At 42.5% G+C, this 18,896-nt stretch overlaps 1 protein-coding gene across 3 annotated transcripts in view; it reads right to left on the bottom strand.

Annotated features, from left to right (window-relative positions):
- LOC106580171 (glutamate receptor ionotropic, delta-2) overlaps positions 1 to 7,054 on the bottom strand; it is a 605,308-nt gene extending 598,254 nt beyond the window's left edge. Inside the window, exon 1 of one of the 3 annotated variants that reach the window (XR_001322822.2) lies at positions 6,049 to 7,053. Coding sequence is in view for 2 of the 3 variants with exons in the window: in XM_045704300.1 (XP_045560256.1) it covers positions 6,049 to 6,136 (88 nt within the window). In the remaining variant the exon portion in view is untranslated. Of the gene's footprint in view, positions 1 to 6,048 lie in introns of all 3 variants that reach the window. The other 2 variants (XM_045704300.1, XM_014160933.2) reach the window with 2 other exon arrangements.
- Between the last annotated feature and the right edge of the window lie 11,842 nt (positions 7,055 to 18,896).

The following is an 18,896-nucleotide window of genomic DNA, read 5'->3' as shown; positions in this document are numbered from 1 at the left end:
GGGGCTAGGAAGGGATTAAGCCAAAACCTTTACATGGCAGTAGGTCTTCAGGCACACACACACTCCTCATTATCAGTATGTTCCTGGGATAAGGGCCTCTGTTGTTCTCCAAAAATAGCACATTTGAAATGGTCCAGTCCATCTGGCCTACCCTACCCTACTTGCTGACTGTTTACAAGGATTAGGTACCTACATATTAGTCGGCCTTAGATTCCAACATACACGTTGTAATAATAAAGATGGAGACAAAAAGCAGAGAAGAGAGAATTCATATAATAATTTGCATTTATACGTAGCTTGTTTCACGTAGATCTTAAAACCTTTTTGCAGTACCTTATTTTCATACGGTAAAAGGACCCATGAGCACCAACATGTGAAGTTCACAGGAGCATATCAAATTGGGTGTCAAATGAAAGCAAAGAGTTTATATTTTTTGGAAATGAAGTCATAGATACATTTTTCAACAATTTTCTATCTTATAAATTAAGTAATGGCTTTGATTTCTGGTCAAGCAGATGGAAAATGGGTCTTAGAAAACATCTGCCAGAAAAAGTATTGAAAGGTATTATAAATACATCAAAACACAATAATGTTGAATGAAAGACCCCTGCCAACTAATATCAACATATAGCTAGTTTCGGATAAATGATTTGCCTTCTGTAAGTTTAAGAAACATTGCCTTGTGCCTTGTAATTCCATTACCAAAACCCACATATCTTTAAGATACAGTATTTTCTCATTTCACACCCTCATGAGGAGGGAGGATAATGAAGATTCACAGAAGTAACAAGTAAAGGTAGACTTAGTTAGTGTTTTTACTGATATTAATTTTGGTTTATTAATTATTAAGTGATTAAAACTTGTAATTATGTTACCAAATCAGTAACAGAATGAATGAAAAATCATATACGTCTATGTTTCACAAGTTTGAACAGCACAGTACAGTGAAGCACAGTAGAGTACAGTACAGTAAATAAGAGTAGAGTATAGTTCAGTACAATACAGTTCAGTACAGTAGAGCACACTAAAGTCTACTGAATTATACTTTACTTTACTCTACTGTACTATACTGTACAGTACTCTGATGTGCTGTCCTCTACTGTGCTATACTGTGATGTCCAAACTTGTGAAACAGACGTCTGTGATTGGTTCAGATTTGGTCCGAACCAACCAAATGTATTATTCATTAGAATAATAGCCAGTGTGTAGAATAATACCCATATATGCAAAGGATGATATTACATATTTCTACCTTTGTGTACCTATTCAGGATACATCACCATGAAGAGAAAGACATTCAAATCCATAATTATGCATTTCATTGTAGTACAGATCAGGGACCCATGATGTAATTCTGTTACTGGGTGTAAATCCCTTTCCTTAATGCAGTTCAATAACCAAATTCGTTTTTTTTGCCCTTCTTTCTGCAGACATCTTTGAACTGAGGGAGATTTGACAGGAAATCTGTTACCAACCTTTGCATCGCCACAGTTCTTCTAGTACATTTTGTTTGGTATACATTTTAAATCCCTCTCTCTCTCTCTTTATCTCTCTCTCTCTCTACACAACTGGTCCAACAGGCATAACTGTAAAGTGCCAGGCAGCTACTGGCTTTATGCTTTCTTTCCCTTTTGCGGTGTACTGCTTTGGTCTGCAGTAGCAGTTAAGCAGCGCGCTACTACACTCTCTCTCTCTCTCTCTCACTCTCACTCTCTCTCTCTCTCACTCTCTCTCTCTCTCTCTGTGGTGTTTGCTGAGGAGAAGAAGATATAGTCACAAACACTTCAATATATAAATGTTTTGAAAGTTTGAAACGAGTAAAAGTTCATTAACATTTCATAAATGTACAGTTGAAGTCGGATGTTTACATACACTTAGGTTGGAGTCATTAAAACTCGTTTTTCAACCACTCCACAAATTTCTTGTTAACAAACTATAGTTTTGGCAAGTCGGTTAAGGACATCTACTTTGTGCATGACACAAGTAATTTTTCCAACAATTGTTTACAGACAGATTAGTTCACTTATAATTCACTGTATCACAATTCCAGTGGGTCAGAAGTGTATATACACTAAGTTGACTGTGCCTTTAAACAGCTTGTAAAGTTCCCAAAACGTATGTCATGGCTTTAGAAGCTAATTGACATCATTTGAGTCAATTGGAGGTGTATCTGTGGATGTATTTCAAGGCCTACCTTCAAACTCAGTGCCTCTTTGCTTGACATCATGGGGAAATCAAAAGAAATCAGCCAAGACCTCAGAAATAAAATTGGAGACCTCCACAAGTCTGGTTCATCCAATTTCCAAATGCCTGAAGGTACCACATTCATCTGTACAAACAATAGTACGCAAGTATAAACACCATGGGACCACGCAGCCATCATACCGCTCAGGAAGGAGACGTGTTCTGTCTCCTAGAGATTAACGTACTTTGGTGCGAAAAGTGCAAATCAATCCCAGAACAACATCAAAGGACCTTGTGAAGATGCTGGAGGAAACAGGTACAAAAGTAGCTATATCCACAGTAAAACGAGTCCTATATCGCCACTGCTCCAAAACCACCATAAAAAAAGCCAGACTACAGTTTGCAAATGCACATGGGGACAAAGATCGTACTTTTTGGAGAAATGTCCTCTGGTCTGATGAAACAAAAATAGAACTGTTTGGCCATAATGACCATCGTTATGTTTGGAGGAAAAAGGGAGAGGCTTGCAAGCCGAAGAACAACATCCCAACTGTGAAGCACGGGGATGGCAGCATCATGTTGTGGGGGTGCTTTGCTGCAGGAGGGACTGGTGCACTTCACTAAAATTCCACTACCATGGCAAAGACAAAAACAGAAGTGTTCTCCTGTCACATTACAGCTAAAGAAGATGTATTATTAAGGTCACTTCCATAATACATTACGTAAAAATTACATAATTTAAAAAATAAATAATAAAGATGAGATTTTCCCCCTCAGGAGTATTGAATATTAATACAACATTATAGCTTGAAAAACTTTAAAGACTCGACCACCAGTGGGGCCACTAGAAGGGCCGGGGAATACGACCACTAGGGGGGCCGGGGAATATAATAAGCCTGTCCTCCTGCATTTCGATTTGGGCACTTTGTATTTCAATTGACTAGGTGCAAAACATAAACAGAGGGCATCTGCTTTAAACAGGGAATCATGAATCTTTGTTCTTCTGCGGAAGGAACAAAGTAGCCTGAAGTGGGACTGTCATGTGGGAATGTTTGGCTCCTCTGCATTAGTGTATGGTGAGCGGGTGGATGTGCTGTGTGAGGACGATGCCAGGCAGCTCGGATAATACGAGGGACTTTGGGGCTTTCCAGCAACATAAATCAAAGTGACTTTCTGAATAGCCTCATAAAGTGGCACGCCATTGCGATGCCGTGCACGGTGCATGGCCTGTCCCTTCAGCATGCAGATCATTAGAAGGCTCCTCAGCAATCAAGTAATGTGTGTGATATGAAAATGCCTCCCTCAAATTCTAGCGTCACAGGAAAGGATGATGCAGTAGGCTATAAGCTAGTCCAACAAGGCTATATCAGTCTGTTGATTTCAGGTTTTCCCCTTTCCTTAACAGCAACAAATAGATTAGAAAGGGATTACTTCTGACATCGTCAAAGTTATGCTTAACGTAGCTTTTCATTCTCCTGACCACTCCCTTGTTTTGGTAGACAATGTAGGCCTAAGTATTTCAATGAAACACAATTTTGTTCCTTAATAATTAGGCCCATACCTAGCCCTGACATGTATTTTTTTAATGCTGTCTTTTCTAACTTGACAGTGACATGCAAGGAAATATCACAACAAATAAGTGGCCTAGTCTGCCATTTCCACCAGGGAGGGGAATCGTAAGGGTAACCTTTCATGTAGGCCTAGTGATTCAAAATAGGAACGTCTAGCAAGGAAATGAGCTATCGATTGAGGGTGGGGGAAGAAAAAAATGACTCAAAAGCACCACCAAAGGTTGCTTATCGAGGAAAAAATGAACAAACAATGGCTTATTGTCATTCATTAGAAAAAGAATGACATTAAAATCACATTACAACTGGGTGAAAAATGAAATAGACATATAATAGGACATAACTAATACTGTAGGCTGAATATTCCCAGTTTTTCACTGGAGAAGCAGCTTGTCCAAAGACCATCCATAAACAAAGTCCCTAATCTTCCCAAATAGCTACAGCTACAAATAGGCTACTGTAAATCACCTACACCTACCTTGTTACACACTGACAATTTTTCTGATGCGTTAAATTGACTTCCATGCATTTTGTCGGGTGTGCGACAAACGAAAAATGCATTGCACGAAAATGGCCTCACAATAGGCTATCATAAAGTCTTGGGGATTGGAATTATCAGATAAATAAGGCCAATTTACTTGACAAATTGACAGCTATATAGAGAGGGTGGTTTAAGATGAGGTAAAGCGTTTTATGTTAAGTGCACCTAACACTATCAGGTTTATCTTGCTTATAACATTTTAACCATCAGTGTGTTGCAATGTACCATTGTTGAGACCCTAAATTGGTGTGCATCTCTCTCGCTCTCTTTTTCTCTCCATCTCTCCATCCCCCATAGAGAGCAATAATGATCATATTTTTTTTAGGCACTAACAGAGGCCAACTCCACCATGGCTCATTGACCAAAGGAAAGCCTGTTGGGAAATTCATGTTTTTGGGGGGGATAAACACTGAAAATATGGGCTGGGATAAACACAGGCTTAGGAGATCTTATACGTTTTGTTCTATGAGGTAAACGTCATCAGCTGACGTCACTTTTTGTGAATTTAAGCATTTATGTAATCAAAACAAGCATATACACCACATTTTTTTTATACTTTTTTTTATTTAACCTTAATTTAACTAGGCAAGTCTTCATATTTCATAAAGGTAATGTTAACTGACTGATATTATCTCATAGAACAAAATATATAAGATCGCTGACGCCTGTGTTAACCTCAGACCTTATTTTTGATTCCCCCATTGATTTTCCCCAGGAATGGCTGAACGAACCATAGGTAACAAATTTCTGGTTTTAAGGACTACAAGTTGGTAAGCTCTATTTGAGGTCACAATGTGTGTCCATTCAAATATGAACCTATCGCGCACACAAGCAAGACATGCATGACCGTATACACTATCTCTCAGCCGACCCTCCTCTCATTGCCTACATCTAAGCACATTTTTCCTACACCCCATTTCAATCTGCACACTCAACATTGCCTCATTGTCTATAGTGCAGAGAAGGCTGGTGGGAGGCGCTATAGGAGGACGGGATCATTGTAATGGCTAGAATGGAATGGTATCAAACACATCAAACGTATGGAAACCACATGTTTGACTCTGTTCCATTTATTCCATTCCAGCCATTACAATGAGCCCATCCTCCTACAGCTCCTCCCACCAGCCTCCTCTGCTAAAGTGGTCCCATTCCTATATTATTGAGGCTATTCCAAGTGAATTGCATGTAGCTAACATGTAATTGTGGGGATATTGTTTAAAGAAATAGAATATCAACATATTCCTTCCTAATCCGCAGACATCAGGCAATTCTCAAACCACCTGTTTTCAACCAGCAGGAGAATTGACGCAATGAGCAGGAGACCCATTCTATACAGTAAGTTAATATTACATGTTAGCCTGTGGTATAAAACATGTATTCACATTTCCCATCTTTAGGTTATTGAATATAAAAACATATTATGATTAATGCAATTCCATAGCTAAAACATACACGATAATTATATGCAAAACTCAGCTGGCAACTTCAATAGTCATTATGCATAATAGCGCATGAGAGGTTAGGTCAAAAATTGCTTTGCAGTATGAGGTAAAAATGAATTGAATTATTGAACAATAATGTATCCGGTACCAATATCATGCTTCGGAACTGACAATGTCCATATCGTTAGAGGTGTGTGGTGGCACAAATGATTTGCCAATTCCAGATAGGCTACCCAAATCTATGCCGAGGCAAATCCATGCAGAGGGATGGCACCCTTGTTAGCGCACTGATTTCGGGAAAAGGCGCACTTACCGATGTGTATGATTGAATCAGAATTCACGGGCTCCCACTCCTGACTCCAAAATATGGCAAGGAACAACACTGCTGAAACAACTTTCATGGCTCCCGCAGTTTAAGGCAATTTTCCCAAGAAGCGAAAAAACCAAGATGAGTGTGACCTGCTAGTTTTAATATCCCGAGGAACCAAGATTTAGTCCATATAGGGATGATCTATCGATGGCTTTCGCACTTGACTTGAATGTAGCTGTTTTCAGAAAGGTAGACGTCCAGTTACCCAGTTGAAAAACCCTTTACATCAAATCATGCTGAAAGCTATGGAGTTCTCCACAGTCGTATCCAACGCCGGTGCATCAGATCAATCCGAAACTGGGGATAAAGGCAAGCCAAATGCAATGTTTGATAAATAGGAACGCTGTGGTTTGCGTTTCTCGAACGCAAATCCTGGGCTGATTTGGAGGAGACCGTAGATTCTGCCTCAGACACGACGCATTTGCTCAGCTTGAACGAATGAAAATAAACTGCAAAACTTGCATTTTCATGCGGTTTCAAAGACTGGATCCATCACTGCTATTTAAGACATAAAACAAAAAAAATGGAACATTTATATTTCACAAGGACCTCCATATTCAAGAATCTGGCAAGCGTAGGTACCACTCTTCTGCTAGATACCACTCTTCTGCGACAGACAACCAAGTGTAAATTCACCACGGTGCGCGCGATGAGGCTCCGCATGCGGATTCTCTCTAGCAGTCGGTGGGTGAGGTACACTGAGTGGAAGGAGGCCCGGTAGATAGAGCCAACTACAGGGACAGCAGCAGCAGTTGCCAGCCGCGCATTTTCTGGAACAGAATTACCTGGAAGGAAGACCGACGGAGGCAGAGAGAGGATGCTACGCACAGAGGGCGGGGATATCTCACATGAACCGAGAGAGGCAATCTGGCCAGGCTCTAGCTCCGCCCTGGTTCAGTGGTGGGCATCTCCATGCTCCTCATAGACCGGGGGACCCTGGGCAAATTGTATTTCGCAGATGTTAATGCGGGTGTAGCGAAATGCTGGTGTTCCTAGCTCCAACAGTGCAGTATTATCTGACAATTCAAAACAATACACACATTTAAAAGTACAATAATGGAATTAAGAAATATATAAATATTAGCAAGAGCAATGTCGGAGTGGCATTGACTAAAATACCGTAGAATAGAGTACAGTATATACATATGAGATGAGTAAAGCAGTATGTAAACATTATTAATATGACTAGTGTTCCATTATTAAAGTGACCAGTGATTCCATGTCTATGTATATAGGGCAGCAGCCTCTAAAGTGCAGGGTTGAGTAACCGGGTGGTAGCCGGCTACTGATGGCTATTTAACAGTCTGATGGCCTTGAGATAGAAGCTGTTTTTCAGTCTCTCGGTCCCAGCTTTGATGCACCTGCACTGACCTCACCTTCTGGATGATAGCAGAGTGAACAGGCCGTGGCTCGGGTGGTTGATGCCATTGATTATCTTTTTGGTCTAACTGTGACATCGGGTGCTGTAGGTGTCCTGGAGGGCAGGCAGTGTGCCCCCGGTGATGCATTGGGCTGACTACACCACCCTCTGGAGAGCCCTGCGGTTGCAGGCGGTGCAGTTGCCATACCAGGCGGTGATACAGCCCGACTGGATCCTCTCAACTATGCATCTGTAAACGTTTCTGAGTGTCTTCGGGGCCAAGCCAAATGTCTTCAGCCTCCTGAGTTTGAAGAGGCGCAGTTGCGCCTTCTTCACCACACTGTCTGTGTGGGTGGACCATTTCAGATTGTGTAAAGGAAACTGTTCAAATTGTCTTGTCACAGAACTTTCACACAACATGGGTATTCATTAGCTAGAGAAGACCAATGGGAGTGCAGTAGAGTGGACACTGGACATAGCCTACACCACTTACAAAAGGCATCACACACACAAACTGATACACTTCCACCCTAATACACCAGAGGAAGCCATCACTGGAGAACCCTACATCCAACTTTTTCCATGGTATGTGCCTTTTAAATAGGCTACAGTATTCAACCTTCAAACTAAACTACAATTCTGTACATGTGTAAGTTTTCAACATACATAAAATCTTATTCCAACAAAACCTTGATGAGCTCAATATTACCAATTCATGGACCACATTAATAAAATGCAATATCATATTCTGTAACATTCCCATAAAGTTGATCTGTATATTTTCATGTACAGCACAATTTTAAATCTCTAATGTTTAAACCATAAAACATGATAAGAATTTGAGCAATTGAAAGTGAGGTAAAATCTGAAGTTGGATTTTTAAACTCAATAGCAATGAAAGAAAGTACACGTCGGTAACACTTCATTTTAAGGGGTAATTATTAGAGTGCAATTACATATGTAATTACACTAACAAGTATTGTAATTGATTGTAGTTATACATAGTTACACTACAATAACAACATGTAACTGGTGGTAATTGCAGTCTGTAATTACAGAGGTGTAACAATGAATGCGTGTTACCATGCTTGTTAGAAATGTTAAAGTAGCTGATAGAATCCCAACTATATATCCAAACGCACCATATTTCAGCCTGCACAAACCATGTGATAAGTGTTAGCCAATTTAATGCCGACCACCTCATTGACACAAGTCTGCAATAAAGGCCTCTGGAGTTTGGTTCACATCTAAACATACTTTAAATTGTTAAATCAATTAATCAATTGACAATGGGTCTATTACTTTAACCATCAATTAAACCATTTTAGACACATAAAAACAGTTATGATTCAAATTGTGAGATAGTCATTTGTGCTTGCCAAATTGTAAACCTATTAAGCTTGGTTGAATAATGGTTTATCAATGGACTTGCCATTTTCATAAAACAAACTCTTATTCCATCATATAACCATGCAAGGGTTTCGCTGTTCAGGAACATTCTCACTTTGGATGCATTGTTGCACTTATTTATTTATCCCAGGAATTAAGGCATCGTGTCAACATCTACCCATCTGCGCAACACGCTCAAAATAACGACAACCTTGAATAGGACCAAATTTGTTGACACTGACGTCATGTGACAGTGGGGCAAAAACGGGTTGAGAAGAAGGTCATTGTGCAAAATCCAGACATAAACTTGGGTCAAGATCCATTTCTTGATTTGCTCTTAGGAACAGGGCACCATTTAATGGAGGGATTTCTGGGGTAGCGTCGATTTCTGGGGTAGTGTGGAGGTGGAGCAATTAAAGTTGAAGATTCCAGGTTTTTGTGACGGCCGCCTTTTGGTGCAACACAGCCCTATTGGGGAGCTTTGTGAAACAGAGGAGTCACTGTCAGTCCTTTTGAGTTTTGAGTCAAGAGTCTCTACCCAACAAAGTAAAGTTAGTATATATCAGTTATCCTGTTAGAGCTTTTGTGTCAAAATCCACTGCGCTATTTCAGGTGCAACATTTATGGTCATGTTGCAGCAGTTTGTAGGAGGGAGATTCCAAGATGTGAGAAGTGTGCAGGAAGGCATAGGACAGAGGATTGTGTAGTTTCGGTGGATAAAGTGTGTGTCAACTGTAGGGGTGCCCATGTTGCTGGGGATCGGAAGTGTCCGGTGCAAGAGAGGCAGATTGCAGTGGCCAGAGTCAGAGTTTTGTATAAGGTGTCGTATGCTGAGGCAGTGAAGAAAATAGAGGTGGATGGGTCAAGGGTGAGGGATCCTGAGAGGATATTTGTGCCAGCACAAAGGGATAGGCCAACGAGTGAAATATGCTTCAGTAACGTTGGCTTCTTAGGGTTCATAGCAATGGTTATTAACTGTACTGCAGAAATGGAACAGAAATCACAGAAAATAAATGTTCAGGTGGCAGCTGCAGAGAAGTATTTGGGTATATGAGATTTCACTTCAGAAGAGTTACAGGGTGTGTTGAGTGGTGGTGTACCGTCCTCCCAGGCCGTTGGCATGGTGCAGGAGCAGATAGGGTCAAAGTAGTGCTATGGGACAGTGGTTTTTGAATGAGTGTTGGTGGCAGCTGCAGAGAAGTACCTGAGTGTACAAGACTTTACTGCAGAAGAGTTATACACTCTTACACTAGCCCAAGCCAATGGCATGTACCAGATGCTCAGCAGGCTCTGTTCACACTTACTGGCCTGAGGCCAAACCACACGACCAACAACATTGGACACTTTATGGAACACAAAGCCTTCACTATCTCATCCTGGTATATCGAAGGCCTGAGGTCATCTGCCTTTGGCATAAAGAGCAGGAACCTGGACTTCATCAAAGAAATCAGAAATACAGACATTGTCATCCTACAAGAAACCTGGTATAGAGGAGACGGACCCACTGGTTGCCCTCTAGGTTACAGAGAGCTGGTAGTCCCATCCACCAAACTACCAGGTGTGAAACAGGGAAGGGACTCAGGGGGTATGATAATTTGGTATAGAGCTGACCTAACTCACTCCATTAAATTAATCAAAACAGGAACATTTTATATTTGGCTAGAAATTCAAAAGGAAATGATCTTAACAGAGAAAAATGTCCTCCTGTATGCTACCTATATCCCCCCACTAGAGTCCCCATACTTTAATGAAGACAGCTTTTCCATCCTGAAGGGGGAAATCAATAATTTCCAGTCCTAGGGACATGTACTAGTCTGTGGTGACCTAAATGCCAGAACCGGACAAGAACCTGACACCCTTAGCATACAGGGGGACAAACACCTGCCTGTAGGTGACAGCATTCCCTCCCCCATATGCCCCCCTAGGCACAACTATGACAACATAACCAACAAAAACGGGTAACTCCTGCAGCTCAGTCGCACGCTGGGTATGTACATAGTCAATGGTAGGCTTCGAGGGGACTCCTATGGTAGGTACAACTATAGCTCATCTCTTGGCAGTAGTACTGTAGACTACTTTATCACTGACCTCAACCCAGAGTCTCTCAGAACGTTCACAGTCAGCCCACTGACACCCCTATCAGACCACAGCAATATCACAGTATACTTGATCAGAGCAATACTCAATCATGAGGCATCAAAGCACAAGGAACTGAGTAATATTAAGAAATGCTATAGATGGAAGGAATGTAGTCTGGAAACCTACCAAAAAACTATTAGGCAACAACAAATTAAATTCCCTTAGACAACTTCCTGGACAAAATGTTCCACTGTAATAGTAAAGGTGTAAACTTGGCAGTAGAAAATCTTAACAGTTTATTTGACCTCTCAGCTTCCCTATCAAATCTAAAAATCTCAAATAGAAAACTGATGAAAATGAACAACGATGGCAAATGGTTTGATGAAGAATGCAAAAATCGAAGAAATAAATTGAGAAACCTGTCCAACCAAAAACATAGAGACCCGGAAAACCTGAGTCTACGCCTTCACTATGGTGAATCACTAAAACAATACAGAAATACAGTACGGAAAAAGAAGGAACAGCACGTCAGAAATCAGCTCAATGTAATTGAAGAATCCATAGTCTCTAACTACTTCTGGGAAAATTGGAAAACACTAAACAAACAACAACACGAAGAATTATCTATCCAAAATGGAGATGTATGGGTAAAGCACTTCTCCAATCTTTTTGGCTCTATAACAAAGAACAAACAGAATAAACATGTACATGATCAAATACAAATCTTAGAATCAACTACACTGCTCAAAAAAATAAAGGGAACACTTAAACAACACAATGTAACTCCAAGTCAATCACACTTCTGTGAAATCAAACTGTCCACTTAGGAAGCAACACTGATTGACAATAAATTTCACATGCTGTTGTGCAAATGGAATAGACAACAGGTGGAAATTATAGGCAATTAGCAAGACACCCCCAATAAAGGAGTGGTTCTGCGGGTGGGGACCACAGACCACTTCTCAGTTCCTATGCTTCCTGGCTGATGTTTTGGTCACTTTTGAATGCTGGCGGTGCTTTCACACTAGTGGTAGCATGAGACGGAGTCTACAACCCACACAAGTGGCTCAGGTAGTGCAGCTCATCCAGGATGGCACATCAATGCGAGCTGTGGCAAGAAGGTTTGCTGTGTCTGTCAACGTAGTGTCCAGAGCATGGAGGCGCTACCAGGAGACAGGCCAGTACATCAGGAGACGTGGAGGAGGCCGTAGGAGGGCAACAACCCAGCAGCAGGACCGCTACCTCCGCCTTTGTGCAAGGAGGAGCAGGAGAAGCACTGCCAGAGCCCTGCAAAATGACCACCAGCAGGCCACAAATGTGCATGTGTCTGCTCAAACGGTCAGAAACAGACTCCATGAGGGTGGTATGAGGGCCCGACGTCCACAGGTGGGGGTTGTGCTTACAGCCCAACACCGTGCAGGATGTTTGGCATTTGCCAGAGAACACCAAGATTGGCAAATTCGCCACTGGCGCCCTGTGCTCTTCACAGATGAAAGCAGGTTCACACTGAGCACGTGACAGACATGACAGAGTCTGGAGACGCCGTGGAGAATGTTCCGCTGCCTGCAACATCCTCCAGCATGACCGGTTTGGCAGTGGGTCAGTCATGGTGTGGGGTGGCATTTATTTGGGGGGCCGCACAGCCCTCCATGTGCTCCTCAGAGGTAGCCCGACTGCCATTAGGTACCGAGATGAGATCCTCAGACCCCTTGTGAGACCATATGCTGGTGCGGTTGGCCCTGGGTTCCTCCTAATGCAAGACAATGCTAGACCTCATGTGGCTGGAGTGTGTCAGCAGTTCCTGCAAGAGGAAGGCATTGATGCTATGGACTGGCCCGCCCGTTCCCCAGACCTGAATCCAATTGAGCACATCTGGGACATCATGTCTCGCTCCATCCACCAACGCCACGTTGCACCACAGACTGTCCAGGAGTTGGCGGATGCTTTAGTCCAGGTCTGGGAGGAGATCCCTCAGGAGACCATCCGCCACCTCATCAGGAGCATGCCCAGGTGTTGTAGGGAGGTCATACAGGCACGTGGAGGCCACACACACTACTGAGCCTTATTTTGACTTGTTTTAAGGACATTACCTCAAAGTTGGATCAGCCTGTAGTGTGGTTTTCCACTTTAATTTTGAGTGCGACTCCAAATCCAGACCTCCATGGGTTGATAAATTGGATTTCCATTGATTATTTTTGTGTGATTTTGTTGTCAGCACATTCAACTATGTAAAGAAAAAAGTATTTAATAAGATTATTTCTTTCATTCAGATCTAGGATGTGTTGTTTAAGTGTTCCCTTTATTTTTTTGAGCAGTATATTAAAGACTACCGGAACCCACTGGATTCTCCAATTACTTTGAATGAACTACAGGACAAAATAAAAACCCTCCAAACCAAAAAGGCCTGTGGTGTTGATGGTATCCTCAATCAAATGATCAAATATACAGACAACAACTCTTTAACATCATCCTTACCTCTGGCATCTTCCCCAATATTTGGAACCAAGGACTGATCACCCCAATCCACAAAAGTAGAGACAAATTTGACCCCAATAACTACCGTGGGATATGCGTCAACAGCAACCTTGGGAAAATCCTCTGTATTATCATTAACAGCAGACTCGTACATTTCCTCAGTGAAAACAATGTACTGAGCAAATGTCAAATTGGCTTTTTACCAAATTATCGTACGACAGACCACGTATTCACCCTGCACACCCTAATTGACAAACAAACAAACCAAAACAAAGGCAAAGTCTTCTCATGCTTTGTTGATTTAAAAAAAGCCTTCAACTCAATTTGGCATGAGGGTCTGCTGTACAAATTGATGGAAAGCGGTGTTGGGGGAAAAACATATGACATTATAAAATCCATGTACACAAACAACAAGTGTGCGGTTAAAATAGGCAAAACACACACATTTCTTCCCCCAGGGCCATGGGGTGAGACAGGGATGCAGCTTAAACCCCAACCTCTTCAACATACATATCAACGAATTGGCGAGGGCACTAGAAAAGTCTGCAGCACCCGGCCTCACCCTAATAGAATCTGGAGTCAAATGTCTACTGTTTCCAGTCATCAGGACCACAAATACAAATTCCATCTAGACACCGTTGCCCTAGAGCACACAAAAAAACTATACATACCTTGGCCTAAACATCAGTGCGACAAGTAACTTCCACAAAGCTGTGAACAGTCTGAGAGACCAGGCAAGAAGAGCATTCTATGCCATCAAAAGGAACATAAAATTTGACATACCAATTAGGATCTGGCAAAAAATATTTGAATCAGTTATAGAACCCATTGCCCTTTATGGTTGTGAGGTCTGGGGTCCGCTCACCAACCAAGAATTCACAAAATGGGACAAACACCAAATTGAGACTCTGCATGCAGAATTCTACAAAAATATCCTCCGTGTACAACGTAGAACACCAAATAATGCATGCAGAGCAGAATTAAGCCGATACCCGCTAATTATCAAAATCCAGAAAAGAGCCGTTAAATTCTACAACCATCTAAAAGGAAGCGATTCCCAAACCTTCCATAACAAAGCCATCACCTACAGAGAGATGAACCTGAAGAAGAGTCCCTTAACCCCTAAACAAATTGATCCTGGGGCTCTATTCACAAACACAAACACACCCCACAGAGCCCCAGGACAGCAACACAATTAGACCCAACCAAATCATGAGAAAACAAAAAGATAATTACTTGACACATTGGAAAGAATTAACAAAAAAACAGAGCAAACTAGAATGCTATTTGGCCCTAAACAGAGAGTACACAGTGGCAGAATACCTGACCACTGTGACTGACCCAAACTTAAGGAAAGCTTTGACTATGTATAGACTCAGCCTTGCTATTTAGAAAGGCCGCCGTAGACAGACCTGGCTCTCAAGAGAAGACAGACTATGTGCACATTGCCCACAGGTCTTCCCTGTGACTCAGTTGGTAGAGCATGGTGTTTGCAACGCTAGCATGGTGTGTGCAACACCAGGGTTGTGGGTTCGATTCCCACAGGGGGCCAGTACAAAAAATAAATAAATGAATGAACTGTATGCATTCACTACTGTAAGTCGCTCTGGATAAGGACGTCTGCTAAATGACTAAAATGTAAAATGAGGTGGAACCTGAGCTGCACTTCCTAACCTCCTGCCCAATGTATGACCATATTAGAGGCGCATACTTCAGATCCACAAAGAATTTGAAAACAAACCCGATTTTGATAAACTCCCATATCTACTGGGTGAAATATCACAGCAGCAAGATTTGCGACCTATTGCCACAAGAAAAGGTCAACCAATGAAGGAAAAACACCATTGTAAATACAACCCATATTTATGCTTATTTATTTTCCCTTTTGTACTTTAACCATTTGTACATCGTTACAACACTGTATATATTGATAATATGACATTTGTAATGTCTTTATTCTTTTGGAATTTCTGTGAGTGTAATGTTTACTGTTCATTAATGTGGTGAGTGTTCATTATATTTATTTAGACAATGAAAACACTATGACAAAGAAACAAAAACCGAAAACAGCCAAACAGTTCCGTCAGGTCACAGAATAACAAAACAGAAAATAACTACCCACGAAAACCAGGTGGGAAAAGGCTGCCTAAGTATGGCTCCCAATCAGAGACAACGATAGACAGCTGCCTCTGATTGGAAACCATACCCGGCCAAAACATAGAAAAAAAATACATAGAATGCCCACCCCATGTCACACCCTGACCTAACTAAACAGAGAAAAACGTCTCTCTCAGGTTAGGGCGTGACAACTTTTGTATATTATCTACTTCACTTGCTTTGGCAATGTTAACATATGTTTCCCATGCCAATAAAGCCCCTTGAATTGAATTGATTAGAGATTTACATTTTTATGACATAGTGATTTATTGGTGTAGGGTTGGTTGGTGGTGGAATTTTCATTTTTCCCCCATTCCTTGTTATTTTTTGTGTAACAAATGGAACGTGATTGAACACACACTACCGCACTGTAGGTGGCGGCAAGCACAAACAAAATGTGCGAACGCCATGATACCAAAGAAGAAGATATTCCAGACATGAAATTGTGTTGGAGTGTTGGAGACAAGACAAAAACGTCAACACAGGAGATAGAAAGTACGTTTTCCATGCAATTTCTTTAGCTTTTCTGTATACATCAATTTTGCTGGATGATTTATTTATTTAGTATAGTTAACTGTAGCTAGCTAACATTAGCTTCTCTGGCGCTTTTGTTAGGACTACCAACTAACTAACTAGCATCTACAGAATAGACATTCCATGCAATCTGTCGAGCTAGCTAATGTTCTAATCTTTACTAGCTAGCTACCTAAACCTGGCAAATAGCTATGCTATGGTCGCTACTCACTGGCCAACAAGTTAGCATTAGCTGGGGTTGATGATCTTAGCAACGATTTATATAACTAACCCAAGATAGACCAGAGCCTGTTGTTTCCAATGGGAGCAAATTAATCATAGTGGGCTCAACAAGCAAGGAGGTGGTGTAAGGGGTGCGTAACCGGTGGCAGGGAAGTCAGACGCAGGAGAGCAGAACTTAAGTAATAGCTGAAGCAGTTTAATAGCAAAAACCAACGGCATAAAAAGTAACAGGACATGGGTACAAAACCCGATGCGCACCAGTCAACATGTGCACAAGCACTTACAATAAACAATACCACACAAAGACATGGGGGGAACAGAGGGTTAAATACACAACACGTAATGAGGGAATGAAAACCAGGTGTGTGGGAAAACAAGACAAAACAAATGGAAAATGAAAAATGGATCGGCGATGGCTAGAAGACCGGTGACGTCGACCGCCGAACACCGCCCGAACAAGGAGAGCAACCAACATCGGCAGAAGTCGTGACAGTACCCCCCTTGACGCGCAGCTCCAGCAGCGCGCCAACACCAGCCTCGGGGACGACCCGGAGGGCGAGACGCAGGGCGATCCGGATGGAGACGGTGGAACTCCTGCAGCATTGAAGGGTCCAAGACGTCCTCCACCGGAACCCAGCATCTCTCCTCCGGACCATAGGGTGAGGAGGTCCCCAGTTCACGTCGAGGGTCTGGAAGGCGTTCATGGAACGTCTGGGGGTCTCGATCAGCCTTACCTTCACCCCGAGAGTAATGGGCAGGTGGAGAGAGTAAACCAGGATGTGGGCAAGTTTCTGCGGTCTTATTGCAAGGACCGGCTGGGGGAGTGGGCGGCGTTCATGCCCTGGGCCGAGATGGCACAGAACTCGCTCCGCCACTCCTCCACTAACCTCTCTCCCTTCCAGTGCGTACTGGGGTACCAGCCGATTCTGGCGCCTTGGCATCAGAGTCAGACCGAGGCTCCTGCAGTGGACGACTGGTTCAGGCGAGCGGAGGAGACATGGGAAGCTGCCCGTGTTCACCTTCAGCGGGCCGTGCTGCGCCAGAAAAACAGCGCAGACCGTCACCGCAGTGAGGCCTCGGTGTTCACACCGGGGGACCGGGTCTGGCTCTCGACCCGAAACCTGCCCCTCCGCCTGCCGTGCCGGAAGCTGGGCCCGTGGTTTGTGGGGCCATTTAAAGTCCTGAGGAGAGTGAACGAGTTGAGTTACAGGTTACAGCTTCCCCCCGATTACCGTATTAACCCCTCGTTCCATGTGTCTCTCCTCAGGCCGGTGGTGGCTGGCCCGCTCCAGGAGTCTGAGGTGCGCTCTCCCTGTTCGGGCGGCGCCCGGCAGTTGGCGTCGCCGGTCTTCTAGCCATCATCGATCCACTTTTAATTTTCCATTTGTTTTGTCTTGTCTTCTCACACACCTGGTCTCAATTTCCCTCATTACATGTTGTGCATTTAACCCTCTGTTCCCCCCATGTCTTTGTGCGGAATTGTTTATTGTAAGTGCATGTGCACGTTTTCTCTGGTGCGCGACGGGTTTTGTACCCAATTGCTTGTGGTTCTGGTTACCGGTGGTTTAATGAATAAAACTGGTCCGTTGATTACCAAGTTTTGCTCTCCTGCGTGTCACGTCATGACCATAGAAAGCTGTTATTTTCTATGGTAGAGTAGGTAAGGGCGTGACAGGGTTTTTTTCTAGTTTAGATTTTCTATGTTGTTATGTTCTATTTTTTGTATTTCTATGGGTTTTTTGGGGGATGATCTCCAATTAGAGGCAGCTGGTCATCGTTGTCTCTAATTGGAGATCATACTTAAGTAGTTGTTTTTCCCACCTGGGTTTGTGGGAGACTGTTTTTGAGTTGGTGTATGGTTCACCTCTTCGTCACGGTTTGTTGTTTTTGTTCTTTAGCTTATTTTGTATGTATTGCATAGTTTCACAGTTTAATAAAGAAAATGTGGAATGATACACACGCTGCGCTTTGATCCGCTCCTTCATCATACGACAACCGTGACACTGCGCCTGACTTCCCTGCCACCAGTTACACACTCCCTTACAGTTTTTCCTATTTTGTTACATTACAACCTGTAATTTAACTAGCTTTTTAATTTGGATTTCATGTAATGGACATACACAAAATAGTCCAAATTGGTGAAGTGAAATGAAAAAAATTACTTGTTTAATTTTTTATATTTTTTTATATAATAAACTGAAAAGTGGTGCATGCATATTTATTCACCCTCTTTGCTATGAAGACCCTAAATAAGAACTGGTGCAACCATTTACCTTCAGAAATCACATAATTAGTTTAAAAAAGTCCACCTGTGTAAAAGTGACACGTGATCTGTCACATGATCTCAGTATTTATACACCTGTTCTGAAAGGCCCCAGAGTCTGCAACACCACTAAGCAAGGGGCACCACCAAGCAAGCGGCACCATGAAGACCAAGGAGCTCTCCAAACAGGTCAGGGACAAAGTTGTGGATAAGTACAGATCAGGGTTGGGCTATAAAACAATATCCGAAACTTTGAACATCCCACGGAGCACCATTAAATCCATTATTAAAAAATGGAAAGAACATGGCATC

The sequence above is a fragment of the Salmo salar genome, chromosome ssa20 (genome assembly GCF_905237065.1).
Source record: "Salmo salar chromosome ssa20, Ssal_v3.1, whole genome shotgun sequence".
Taxonomy (NCBI): domain Eukaryota; kingdom Metazoa; phylum Chordata; class Actinopteri; order Salmoniformes; family Salmonidae; genus Salmo; species Salmo salar.
This window is presented reverse-complemented; position numbering and strand designations above follow the sequence as displayed.